The sequence below is a fragment of the Scardinius erythrophthalmus genome, assembly GCF_964197995.2.
Source record: "Scardinius erythrophthalmus genome assembly, chromosome: 21".
Lineage (NCBI taxonomy): Eukaryota > Metazoa > Chordata > Actinopteri > Cypriniformes > Leuciscidae > Scardinius > Scardinius erythrophthalmus.
The window spans coordinates 26,908,370-26,923,477 of record NC_138241.1 but is presented as its reverse complement, the minus strand read 5'-3'; the positions used below and the strand labels follow the sequence as shown (position 1 = coordinate 26,923,477).

General features: G+C 35.7%; 1 protein-coding gene across 1 annotated transcript in view; it reads right to left on the bottom strand.

Annotated features, from left to right (window-relative positions):
- srbd1 (S1 RNA binding domain 1) overlaps positions 1-15,108 on the bottom strand; it is a 53,902-nt gene that overhangs the window by 17,976 nt on the left and 20,818 nt on the right. Inside the window, exons 15-16 of the mRNA XM_081350295.1 lie at positions 11,333-11,424; positions 6,992-7,074 (exon numbers count right to left, since the gene is read on the bottom strand). Of these exons, the coding sequence (XP_081206421.1) occupies positions 6,992-7,074; positions 11,333-11,424 (175 nt within the window). The remainder of the gene's footprint in view (positions 1-6,991; positions 7,075-11,332; positions 11,425-15,108) is intronic.

Below are 15,108 nucleotides of genomic sequence, written 5' to 3'. Positions count from 1 at the left end.
ATGGAAGTCAATAGTCATCAAAATGGTTTGGTTGCAACATTCTTCAGAATATATTTGTGTTCTGCAGAAGAAAAAATGTCAGGAAAGAAAGAAAATTTGGAATGACATGCAGGTCAGCAAATAATGAAATAACTTTTTGGTGAACTAACACTTTAAGGCTTTGAAGACGCAAGTGTACAAACAAAGCTGAAATGGTTGTGGACATTAGAAATATCAGCCTAGACTCCTTCCAGTAGTTGCTGTTGAAAAAGGCTTCAGCTTTCACTCACATCACTCTTATTTCTCCAATTTCCTGTCAATCCTACTGGATATATCGAAGACTACATAATCATTTCAATTAAGTGTAAAACTGAGATGCATTGAGCTGCATCTACTAGAGCATACATAAAATAAGATATTATCAGTGTTTCTTGTCCATGTTCAAAACATCATCTTTTGTGTTTTGCTGAAGAAAGCAAGTCCTACAGGTTTGGATTTCTCTTTTTTTGTGAATTATCCATTGAAGGCTTTAAAAACATATCAAGCCTGTGGACAAATTGAACAAAGCTGAACACGAAAGTAAATATAAGTTGAGATTGTTGTGGTCAGATGTGAAAAATCAGCCTAGACGCTTCAAATCCTTCCAGTAGTAGCAGTTGAAAAAGGCTTTGGCTTTCACCCACATCATCTCTCCAATCTCCTGTCAATCCTACTGGATATATCGAAGACTACATAACCATTTCAATTAGTGCAAAGCTGAGCTGTATCTGGTAGATCATACGTTAAGAATCAAACCAACATCTCCAAGAGGGGCTGAGAAAGACCATGCTCGCCTAAAGCCGATATTAAGCTTTCCATCTGTCTTCAAACGCGCACAAGCCGCACTCTCTGGTCTTCATTCACAGTAGGAAGAGTGGCTGACAGCTGAGCTTTGACATGGCTTAGCGCTGTGGTAACCTTGAAGACAAAACAACCAAAACTCAATTAAAGCATTGGGGAATAGGTGAAGAAAAGTGGTGGGGAGTTCACATAGTTTTTAAACCTGCCCTCTGTTTGAACAGACACATATCCCGGACCCCAACACACCAGGTATAGAGGAGGGGACGGACCAATGGTAACACAAATACGCACTTACATTGCCTCACCAAGCCTAGCAGAGCCACGGTGAGGTTTCCGACCCAAGCCATGCACACACGTACGCACAAAAAAAACCTGGCTCACACAAACCGCTGGATTAAATTCAGGTGCGAGGTCCTGTTTGGTTTGGACAGGCCCCAGCGCCAGAACAAAGTATGTCTGTCCACACTGAGCCCAGTTAACAGTTTTTTTTTGGTTTTTTTTAACGAAATGCTGCCACTCTGAGATGTCAATCAGTTCTTCTCTTCTTTCCCCGCCCTCATGACCCAATGTAGATCTAACCAGCTGCAGGCTCTGAAAACACACTTCCCAGAGAGCTGAACACACAAAGATGTTTGACTGAGGAGATTCCTTAACATACCTCCCAAAGCTCTGCCTCCTGCGTAACCAGAGACCTACGTTTTCAGCAAAACACAAAAGCTCCAAACAAGGCATCTGAAAACAGTTGAAGACATACTGACAGCAGTGTAAGAGATGACAAAGACTGACAGAGCTGTTAAATCATATTTACATAATAGGTAGAAATTGTAGATATTTTTAAAAGAGCCGTCTTAACTGCAAGATCACATATATGTTCCCCATCTTTTTGACCAATGAATCTCCATCTTTCCAGTCATTTGAGACATATTTTTCTGATTCAGTCTGAGCCAGTTTGACAGATTCATAAGGCACTAATAGAAAACTGTATGTTTAGGACTTTTCCATGATCTTTAGAGTTATTTTGACTATGGAAAAACAATTTTTAAATCATTGTGATTCAATCCAATTCACTAACGAATCATTCAGCGATAAATCAGTCTACATATTTGACAGATTCATTGAAGCACTTGTAGAAAAATATATATTCCCATTAAAGGTTTGGGGGTCAGTAAGATTTTGAAAGGAGTATCTTATGCTTACCAGGGGTGCCTTTATTTGAACAAAAAAACTTAATACTACAAAATATAATTACAATTTACAATAACCGTTTCTATTTTAAAACATATTCAAATATAATTTATTCCTGTGATTGATGGCAAAGCTGAATTTTTTAGCATCATTACTCCAGTCTTCAATGATCCTTCAGAAATCATTTTAATGTGCTGATTTGCTGCTCAAGAAACATTTCTTATTATGATCAATGTTGAAAACAGTTGTGCTGCTTATTATATTTCAGGATTCGTTGATGAATAGAAAGTTCAAAAGAACAGAAATTGTTTGAAAATATTTTGTACATTATAAATGCCTTTAATGTCACATTTAATCAATTGAATGCATCCCGAAAAAAGTATTAATTTCTTTAAAATAATAATTAAAAAAACTGACCCCAAACTTTTGAACTGTAGTGTATATTCACCATTGATTTTTTCTTGACTTTTCCAGGATCTTTCCAGTCATTTGTTATTACTGAATAGGCATTTTCATTACGATTCAGACTGGTTTGCTAATGAATCAATCAGATTAATGTGTGAAGTGATTTAACAGATTAAAAAATAAACCACAAAAAATATAAATAACAAACGTCTATACAAGCTTAATATCAGGTCAATGAAATATTTTAGAGTAGATCATTACTAGAAAAAATATTCACTTCAGAATATTCCATGACTTTTCCAGGAAGTAAAAAATATATATATTTACAATTCCCTGATGTTTCCAGGTTGCCACAGCCTTGTGAACTCTGTACATAAGAATTATTCAAAGCTTGCTTTGCTCCACTAAAAACATTGTGCATGAATTCAAAAAAGCGTTTTGGCAGCAAATAAGATGATGCAGTTTCCTGGCAGTGGGCTGACACTTTAACGACTAATTCTGACACTTTTCTCACCTACACTCTGCGCCATCTTTCCTTTACCTCAGGTGAAGCCTGAAGACCAGGTCTGGAGTCAGTAAACACCTGTCAAACAGAACATGAGCTGCACCCATGCACTACTGGACTCACCCACTAAAGTCATGAGAAAAAACACTTATTTTACTTTACTTTTCTTTGCTATGGAATGTGGAACAGCCATAAGACAAGAAAGATAAAAATTAATTGTTGACTTTACTCAGCAGAGGGAAAAGTCATATAGTTAAAAGATGGAAAAATTAAAGCTAGATCAGACATGATCAGAATGAGTAAATGTGTTCAGCAGAGCGCATAACTTTTCCTTTTTCCCACGCGAAATTGGACTCAGCTATCAATCATCGTCAATCAGCTTCCTGTCAGTCAATACTTACACCTTCATTCACGCTCTTCCGTTTTACCCTGAGGGAACAGTCTCAGCAGACTCATTAAAAAGAGAAGGCTGGAGTGACATCACTGGTGCTTTTTCTATACACAAGCTTCTAAACCACTTCTGGAACTTTTTTTAACCAATAGATTACTTATTGCTGTTCCGAACACGCAATAAACGGTGTAAAAATACATCTATGTAACCAACAGACTGGTCCTTGTGTGAACAAACATTCAAATGTAACCTATTGTATAATTAAAAATTAAAGTACAAGCTAACATGTGCATATTCCTGCAGGCGACCAGAAAAACATATTTTATAAACACTGATTAACATAATATAATAACAAAAATGGTTTATTGCTGGTTTAAATGTTTGGGGTGAGAAACACAGAGGAAAGTGCACCAAGGAGAGTGACAGTTTCCTTAATATCTGGGGGTTTGTACGATGTTTTCTCTCACAGCTGGGTAAAATGGTAAAATGTGCCCTCTGGGACCTTTAAGCAGTTGGGAAACCTGAACACACTCCACCTATGTCTCAGTGATTGACAGTTAACTATATAAAGCTAAACTCTAGAGGTCCCACCCACTTTGACTAAATGGCATGTCATGAAAATACAAGCAACAATAGAGGGCGATGTGCAATCAAAAGTAATGTGAAGGTGAAATCTTTAAGTGAGCAATTCAGCAATTTAACAGTAAAAGTTCCCACACATTTCACAGTATTACTTCTCTTTTAGCATTTTACATTTTATGGAATGCACAATATATCGGTCCATATTTGTTGTTAGAGTTTTTTCTGTATTGGTCTGTGTTATATATACACTGTACAACATTAGATATTTCATTGTACTTGCTCATTTCCCATATGTTTATATTTAAATAGCCTTTTCTGTCAACTAAATATATTTTTTATAAAAAGACTAAGTAAATCTACATAAATATACATTTTTCACACTGTATCACCATTTGAAGCATATTAGAAATTTTATATCAGCAATACCATGAATTTAATTATTAGCGTATTGGTATCAATATAAGTGCTGAAAGATTTTTAAAGTAAAAAATATATATTTTTAATTGAATTCCAAACTGAGACAGGCAAACCTTACAGAAACAATCTAAAATACCTTTTTTCCTGTCACAATTAAATAGCTCTCAAAACCTCATATCCATGATTGAGGGTTGTGGGTATTTAATAACTCCCGTCAATGATTATAGTGCTTACGGCCCTACTTAAGATACTTAAGATAAGAAATAAGATCACTATACATGGTCCAGTGTATTTGTCTACTCAACACAGATATACATACTGTAAACTTCTTTCTCTCTCACACACACAAACGCGTGCACACACACACACACACACACACACACACACACACACACACACACACACACACACACACACACACACACACACACACACACACACACACACACACACACACACACACACTCTCTTATCACTCAGCATGTCAGTGTGGTGGAGAGGCATCTTGTGTTGCTCAGATTATGTGGCAGGGTAAATAAACGCTAAGTGCTGACAGACGTGCAGGGGGTCGCTGTGATGCACACTAGACAACACTCACACTGTGAATGGGGCAAGGTGAGGTGACCCTGATCCTCTGCTAACTTAAACCTTTGAGTATCCGCATATGTGCATGTTTTTTGGGTCAAAAAGTTGGCAGTGAGAAATATGTGATACGTGATATTGATCCTTTGCAAAGACGCAAGACGTTCTTTCCTCTCCTTATTTGGGAAATGGCTCCCAGGTTGCAGTGGAATTAATTTACAATTACTTTGTACAGTACTTTAGTAATCTAAATTGCCCTCTCCCAGATTTAACAACAACTAAATTTAGGGTGCTTTCACGCCAGAGCGTTTGTTCCAGATTCCTGCTCTAGCTGCATTATAACATTCGTATAGTGTTTGCGTGTATCTTGACTGTAACAAATAAAGCGCCACAATAAGCTCATGAAGCGAACTTGTCAATCATCTTGATGGATGAAAGAGAGGAAACTCTGACGAATAGGAGGACAATTTTACTCACATGTGACTTGCATAAATACATTTTGGTACGCTTTGAAAGGTTGCCTTGTGAAAGCAGACCGAACCAAGAAGAAAATGCAACATTGTAACAAATTAAGTCCCTGTTTCGGAACAAAACAAACAATCTATAGGTGTGAAAACGCCCAAAGTCACCATGAAATCTAAGTTGACATACTTATTTTTTTATGGAATATTTCAGTGTTTATTTTAAATGATTTATCCGTGCACATCAATATTTTTATTTATTTATGTCCCATCATAATCTTTAATAAAAATAGCTTCCCCTTACTCTTGCAACAACATATCTTCTCTGATGAAATGTTTACTGGCGTGAGGGCAGGATGACACTCACATGAGATCACAGCAAAAGCCAACCACAACCATCAAATCAATTTCTGGTGGACAAAATCAAGTCACACCCTACATTTTTTCTTGTTCAAAAAGACGTTTTACTCATACTGTACATCACAGTAGGGAAGAAAAAAAACTACAAAAATACAGTAAAAACAGTCATATGAAATATTACAATTTAAAACAAGGGTAACACTTTACACTAAGGTTTTATTTGTTAACATTATTAATCAGTTAAAATTAACTAACAATGAACAATATTTCTACAGAATTTATTTATCTTAGGTAATGTTAACCTCAACATTTACTAATACATTTTTAAGATCAAAAGTTGTATCTGTTAACATTATTAAATGCACTGTGAACTAACGTGAACTTGAACATTTGTATTCACTAACATTAGAATTTATTGCTCATTGTTAATCTGTTAGTTAATTCATTAACCACTGTTAACAAATGAGACCTTATTACAAAGTGTTACCAAAATAAGGGTTTTATTTTTATTTATTTTAAAATGTAATTGGGAAAGCTGAATATTCAAAGCTGAATATTCAGCATCATTACTCAAGTCCTTAGTCACATGATCCTTCAGAAATCATTCAAATATGCTGATTTGCTGATCAAGAAACATATCTTAATTATATCAATGTTGAAATCAGTTGTGCTGCTTAATATTTTTGTGGAACCTGGTAGTGCATATAAAAAAAAGTCAACAACAAGCGGTTCTGCAGAGTTAAATATCTTGATGTATAAAAAAAAAGAGCAGCAGAGGGCAGGAGAGAGAAATCAAGTATGCAGGGCAGCTAGTGAAAAACCGAAAGATGAAAAGTAAGAGCGAAAAGAAGAAAAAAAAAAAAAAAACTCAAATCAGGCTCAGCCCTGAGTCAACAAATGATGCTACTGGGAATCATAGTAGAATTAATTTCATGAGAAAAATGGATTACTCATAATATGAGACTGCAAAAGCAAACAGTCAGAGACAGGATTAGCTCACTAGTCCAGCTGACTTCTGTTTAAAACTGCTATTACTCAAAACTAAAAATCAGAGCCTGGCTTAGAAAGTTGGGAATGCGCCTACAATCACTTCAAACATTTGACTGCATCAAGAGCAGAGCCAGGCACAACATCATGTACACAGTATTATGTGAAAGGAAAGGACACTCAGCTGTTGACAGCGCGTTTAATAAAGACACATTAAACATTACTGCAATAAAAACACTTAAATAATGAACTAACAATCCATTATTAGCGTGCTTTTGAAGAGGAGATGTGACTCACCTGGTAGGTGCCAATACCAATGTGTTTGGGGTCAATTTTAATAAGCTCTGCTAAAGGATCCTGAACACGCCTCCCAATAGACACTGAGGACAAAGAAAAGAATACAGGAAGAAAATGATCTCACCATTATGTGCAGTTAATGCTCAAATATAATAATGAATGCCTCAAGAGAACAGCAATATTTACACTTTAATAAACCCACAGACTCAATTAAGAATAAATTAAGCTCACATTTGCATAAATCTATGCCAATTAGAGTATTTAAATCATGCAAAGGCCTGTGCGGAACATACTGCAGTAATCACATTTTCACAGATTATATTAATAAACAAGATTTGCATTTACTGAAATATCAGGGCTTGCAACACACAACTGTGCTTGCAGTTTAAATGAGACCATATATGGTTAAATAGATGCGAAAAAGGAAGGCCAATCACAAATCAGTATGCAAATAGATGCAAAGAAAGACCTATCAGAAATTAATATACACATTTTATCATTTATCCATTATTATTGTTGATGTCATTGTCGTCAATTATATTCAGTCATCAAATTTTTTTTGAAAAAAAAAAAGTTTTGGCTTTTAGTATGAATATGTTAGCCTTACTGTTATCTATAAGCAAGCATAGCCAAAACAATGACAAAATTCACATTTTGAAGATCTAAGCATTCAAAACTTAGTGACTCTCACTTCCGCCAATATGGAGCAATGATTTTGATGACATCTCTTTGCACTTCAGCTACTCATCAGATTTTCTGTCCAATCAAATGCTCTCTTGAATCTGAAGCATCCAGCCCCATACATTATAAATAGACGCTGAAGCTGCGGCTAAAATCAGTTCACTTGTTCACACGCTTACTATTTTCTACATGGTATATCGCACAGTGTGCTATATAGGAGATAGGGAACGATTGAGACAGTGTAAATATGCTTTCCATCGGGGCAAATGAAGTCTGGTTTCATGTTAGTGTCACGCGAACCGCAGCAGCGCGCACACAGTCTGCTCCGGCCCAGAGACACAATAGAACAGAGCGGATCATATGAGTGAGTTGGCGCAGACCACAAAACATATCGGACCCATTTGAATTCTGCCCAGAATGCTATATTTTAAAGCGATATGGAGAAGATTAGGAGAAATGGTTAGAGATTAGGAGGAATCCCCTTTTCCTAGTAAATAGTCATACACAGGCAAAGACATGGGCCAACTAAGAGAGGTCAGGTCAAATAAGAATTCAATTAAAGAGAAATAAAAACCATTTCAGAAAAACTGGAATCTAACTTATTCCAGGAAATGTGACCAGCCAAACACAATATTATAAAATGAAATGAACATAAGCAGTTTGGCGCACTTGTTCCATTAGCTTTATCTAGTCTTGCTGAAGGTCAGCAAATGAAAGTCAGATTTTCATCTTCACTCAACCATGTGTGCGAGAATCAGAGGGCGAGAAAGAAAGAGAGAGAGACTCAGACAGAAAACACAAGACAGAATGTGAGACATTGCGTGGTTTTCTGCCCAAGCACAACCTACACATTACAGAGTCAGAGAGTGGAGAGAAGTGCGTTTGTGTGCGCTGTACAAGGCCTGAGCTGAAACTCCATCCCTTTCCAAATATTATTACAGGCAGCAATTTCCCACAGAGTTCAATGTGGAGACGCAGCGAGTGAGGCTTGGTGATCACGCTCCAGCAAGCCACCTCAAAACCTCCTTCAACAGTCACCCACTTCAGCGAGCACATACACCTTGATCTTTATAGAAAGCCAAACACCTCTGGAAACAATTGTCCTCAATCAAGATATGAACACCTTTCTATACCTCAGGCATGACAGAGAAGGTTAGTAAGAGTCATATAAATGAAAAATTCATTAACGTATAAATGCCAAGATTTACTCAATTATGACATGGTGTTCATAAGTATATTAAAGCCCCATTCACACCGCCAACGACACACAGTGACAAAGCGACATGATCCCATTCATTTCTGGCGACACGAGCAACAGTGACCATTGGCAATCGAATGTAGGCATCTCAAGTGACAAAAGCTCGAAAATTTTAACTTTATACAAATTAGCAGCGAATTTCACAAGCAACAACCAAAAAGATTGAAGACGGTCAGTGGAGCTCACGTTACTCTCGAGCGCAGGTAAGACAGGACAGAGTTCTGGAGCGATTTCACTGTTTTATATTATTTGACTGTAACCACATACATGGACATAATAAAATGATGCATGTAAAAGAAACTGTTGGCAGTCTTAGTGAGTTGGATTCATACATTGATTGTTTATGTTGTTAACTATATGATGCAGTGAACAGTTTAGCACTGCTGCAGTTCATATTATAATTTTTCCCCTGCATTATGTTGATTAATAATTTAATAATTGAATGCACTGAGCACTGCTGTAGTTTATATCACAACACTCTACAACAGCAGAATGCTACTTTTAATTTCTTTTGCATTTTCTAAAGATATGGGAGTGGGAAAGCCCACACACATCTTCACGTACAGAGACTACAGCGGCACACAGCGACAGGGCTGAAGAAGAAAGAAGGAAGTTACATGATCCTTTAGCAATCATTCTAATATGCTGATTTGGTGCTCAATAATGCCTAGTACACACTGCATGATTTTAGCCCAGATTTTCACTCGCAGGGAGTTTCGTGGAAATCACAGATGAATGCTTGAAAGCGGAAGCAAATCGGTGCTCGTTCACGTGAGTGACAATCGAGTAGTGTGTGCTATCAAAGATGCAAACTTAGAAGCACCGATGCGTCACTGAAATATTTCATGCCTGTGAAAAATGTAGCATGCCAAATATCTAGACCTGTCTGCGACCCCGAGTCCTGCAGTGTGAAATGTGTTTTGACTGGAAATGACATTGGCCACGACCTACAGCCAATGAGAGAGTAAGATGCAGGGCGAGGGAAATAAACCTTCCTTGTTATTATCAATCTTGAAAACAGTTATTTGTTATTTTTGAAGAACCATGAAATTTAGAAAGTAAGCAGAAAGTATGCTAGTGATGTAGAATTGTGTTTAATGCGTAAAACACAAAACACTGGACACATTGACACACATCCCACATAGGACGGTCCAATTTCTTACGCCTCTCATAAAAGTGATAAATATAGCTCCCTAGTTTGCGCTTGCATTTGACCAGAGGAAAATTTATGATTAATCCCATACTGATTTACTGCTTTTATAGAGGAAGTCTGGTATAATTCTCAGATCCTGTTTTTGAGAACATTTGAGTGATTTCCAAACTTTTCGCCTTGCTTTTTTATTTTTGTTAGAGTAGAGGGTGCTTGTGTGGTCTAAACACAGGCAAACCTTTTTACAGAAAGTTCTGTTTCACAGAAACAGATGGTTCTAGATGGTTTGATAGACTGTGAAAAACGATTGTTTCTTCTTCTGAAGTCCACGTATCGAGTACTGGAGAAATGAATGTGGCCTAAAGGAGACAGGGAGCCTGTTTCAGACAAAGGAGACAAGGTTGACTGAAATGGCACGTAAAGGTCTGGTTGAATGGGAGCTGAGTTGGACTGACAGGTAAGGCGGTTGCCTTTGACTGGAGACTTGGAACTGGAGAATCATTCAGAGGGACAGCTTTCATTCAGTGTTAGTACGTTAGTACGAAAAACAAGACATATCCTGCCAGTGAAGCTTTGACTTTCATGTACACAAGTTTGTATGTTTGCAAAACCCTAAAACCAAAGCCTTGCATTTATATAAAAGCATCTTTATCATTAAATGTAAATAACTTAAAACACTAAACGAGAGATAGTCAAAATGTTAGGATTCTTTATTTACTTTGAATTGTGTATATTGTGTTGCTCTGCATTGAATTTTGTAAAATGTGATTAGACAAAACTATTTTAATGTATAGTATATAGGCTTTAAAAAATGTATTTTAATCTTTATTACACCATTTTTTTTACTAATTTTAAAAAATACTGTATTTATTGTTTTGTTATATTTAATTATATGTTTGGTGTGTGTGTTTGTTAATATTTTTAATAATACTCTATTGATTTATTGATTTATTAGCACTAGCAGGCTTGGCAAATAATACAGATAATATTAAATCCTTGCCTCAATTACAAAGTCTGCCAATAACCTTGTCAACGGCTGATAAACATTTTCTGTTTTTAGTGTTTGTTGATAATTTTGAGCAAAAACTATGTACAAACAAGTGTTTCTTTGATTTCAGATTTTGTGTATGTCTCATTCGACATCTTTAAATTCCATTCCATAAATCTGCATTATATCAGACATAAAAAAAAGAAAAAGAAAATGGTCAAACACTAGTTGTGAGAGCGTGGAAAGAAGGAATATGTAAATTACCTGCACTCCTTAGGTTGGGATCCATGTCTGGCATCTCTTTAACAGCCTCAGGACTCACACTGTAGATGGACGCTCCTGCTTCATCTGTTATGCTGAAACAACAAAGACACACTGAAGCTGGCTTCCAAGGAAATCAGAGAGGTAACCTCATGAAGACCCCAGTGAACTTATGAAGCTCCCTCAGTACATCTAGGAGGCGTCAGACCAAAGAGTCCATTTAAATACATTTCCATAGAAAGCTTGTAGTTGATACAGCAGGAACCGGAGTTTAGAGTACACAGCAATGCATGGAAGAAATACTACAACACACAAACTCAGCCCTGTTTTCATTGGAAAATTAGAATTTTTTTTTTTTTTTTTTTTTTGACAAACTTTTTTCCTGAGTTATTATAATATTTCCTGAGTAATTATAATAAACTATCTAGTTTAATAATTATAATATACAATGTATAGAAATAATAATACAAATTAAATTATTAATAATAATAATTATTGTTTTTATCATAATTATTATTACACAAATGTATTTCCTCTTGACTCAGGGTGTGTACAAGTAATTGACTAATAATTTTTTTACATTTATTTTTTAAAATGTATCAAACTTTTTTCCTGAGTTCAGAATGTTATAACTGCATTTTTGAGGTTATAACTGATTTCTGTGCTGCCATGCACATTTAGAATGTTCTGTTACAATCCATACACATTTACAATCTGTACATGCATATTTTGAGGAATATTTATTCCTTAGAGTAGTGCAAACATGATATTAATTGCTAATAGTTATTTAAAACATCTGACAGCACAAACATTTAGCAAAGCATTGGCATCTTTCCAAGTACTCCCTTGGATGCACCTTGTTGTGAATCACTGGTTTAGTGATTCTCACTTGGGCGTCAACTACAGTAGATTGACTCTCAACACATTTTCAGTAGCATGTGTATTGTTCTGCTTGCCACTCAAAGTGATTTATATTACACTAATTGCAGAGTCAGTCCCACCGCAGGGAGCAGGGTGACGACCACATAGGCTCAAAGGTGAAAGAGTGCACTCGGTTATATTTCCATCAGTAAAGTTAACTCTACTTGAACCTGAACCAACAAATCTGATAAGCTACAAATACAACACTAACAATAATTACCACATAAAACACAAGTTTCAACAATTTAACCACTAACATACTGCAAAATACTACTGATTCACATATTAAGAGTTTGAACCATTCATTTGTGCAATAAAATGTTCTAGTAATCTAACGCCAAGGAAAATATGAAAATATGGGTAAATACTGCCATCTAGAGGACATAATGGTAAATGTGCTTGTCTACTATATTTATGAAAAACTAGTCTAAATAAATGTTAAACAGTCTTGCTGGAACAGATTGATGATTGCAGCTACTTTAATAATAATAATAATTATTATTATTATTATTATTATACATTAATAATTCTGTAAATTATTAAATACAATTAACAAAGAAATCTGAAAGATAATTTTTTTACACAATTTTATTAAATGTTATTATGCAAGTGATCAATTTTTTCCTTTTCTAAAACCTCAAAACCAGCCTTTCCTTCCTTTACAACTTCCTTTACAACTCTCTCTGAAAACATCAGCGAGGATAAATGTCCTCCGCACATGATTATCACCACTGTTACAGAATGACCATACAAATTAGGGCAGATCACCACTGCAGCCTCCATTACATTTGCTTCCTCTCTATTGGTGCCTAAGGGCTCTTTGGGTAACTTTGCCAATTAGTGTCATCATACTTATGACAGGATGCAGAGGCTTTGTGACATGGACCACCAGTTTGACTGGTGTCCTCATTTTCCCAGATCCTTTCCCCTCCTCCCTCTCACTCCAATAGCTGACAGATACAGTAGCCACGATGACAGGACTAACGAGCCCTGGCATATGACCTAGTGGTCACGGTGGAGCAGGTTATTAGAAAGATTATTAACAAATTAAGAAGGAAACACATGCCAACCCTGATAAACATTCAAATAAAACTCCTATAAATATAAAACCACATATTATTTAAAATACGATAAATAAACCATATAAATAAAACAAATTGTTCTTCATGAAATGAAAGGATGGAAAGTTATCTAAATGTCTCCTTCAGACATACACAGAGACAATGCAAGGCCAATAAACAGTCACTAAGCATTACGCCTTTACTAACATTCACAAAGCATTACTTTTAAATATGAGAATATGACCTTTTAAACAATATATTATTATAATTACATAAATTCTAATAATATATTAAGAATGATGTAATTATAATAAACTATCTAGTTTAATAATTATAATATACAATGTATAGAAATAATAATACAAATTAAATTATTAATAATAATAATTATTGTTTTTATCATAATTATTATTACACAAATGTATTTCCTCTTGACTCAGGGTGTGTACAAGTAATTGACTAATAATTTTTTTACATTTATTTTTTAAAATGTATCTTTTTGATGCATATTGTTCTTTTTTTCCTGAAAAGAATATCAAATTAATACTTTTTTTTTACTTATAATTTTCATGTAAAAGATTACTTGAATTCACTATATGCCCATCTCTAATTTTAAGAACCTTCAAATAAATTAAATGTTAATTAAATATTCTATTAAATTCAGTTTTTTTATAGTTTGTGGTTGATTCTATAGTTTAATTATAGTTTGTGATATTCATTTCATGTCAGTCCTTATCAAACTAATATAGTTTCTTTAGCACTAGTCCTTCAGTGTGCAGAATGTGTCTGCATTCTTTCCACCAGAATGATATGACAGCAGTGCTGAAAGACAGAAAAGGACAGCAAAGGAGAGAGCAGGTTTTTGATATTGATAAAGAGAGGAACCTGTCATGTTTGAATAAATCAGAAGGGCTGCAAGGGTTAATGGGTACAAGCCCTGAACCATTCTGACATGGATATGCATCCCATCGACCAACCACTTCTCTTCATTAAGGGCACGGCTGAACTTGTAAAAGGGCAGGCAGCAGAAGGCTGTGAGCACTCGGCCCAGCATAAGAACAAAGACAAAACCTGCCTGCAAGTGTAGCAGATGACTTGATGACCCTTGAGGTCTGAGAGTCACTCACTTACTCACACTCAATACACCCACACTTTGGGGACTATCATCTCTCTATGAGAGTCTCTGGGCAAAGTCATGGCCGGGCCCCCTCTAACTGGAAGTAATTGTGGTATTCTCTGTGTTTGTCATCATCCTCCAGGCTGGTCCATCTCCCCCTCCCAATGTCCATGACCACCGGGTGACACCAAGAGATGGATACATACTTTGATACTTGCCCCCTAAACACATGTTCTAATTAAACGCATTCATCAGATCTGTCTGCGGGGTGATGAAATATCGTCACAGTATCTCCAAACCTGTAGACAGAAGTCCAATGTTCTTGATATTACTGGTTAAATTTAAGACAAAATTTGCTGTTTTTGTCTAAAAAGGTGAGGAAATTCTAAATTCTTCTACACAATGAAAGTTTTGGCCCTGCAAACTATTAAGTAAATTAGCTAAACAAAAAAAAATAATGTATGCAGTAGAGTAGAAAATTTGCCTGCTACTTATTTTCGAATCAACTTTTCTGTTAGTTTGCTTTTCAGGGCAAAAACTACCCAGTTTTTATAGTTATGAGGTCTCTGTGAATAAACGTATCATTATGCATTTATCCTATGAAAGATAAATGTTAAACTGGATACAAGAAAAAGGTAATATAGTGAAATATTATTACAATTGAAATCATTTTTCTATTT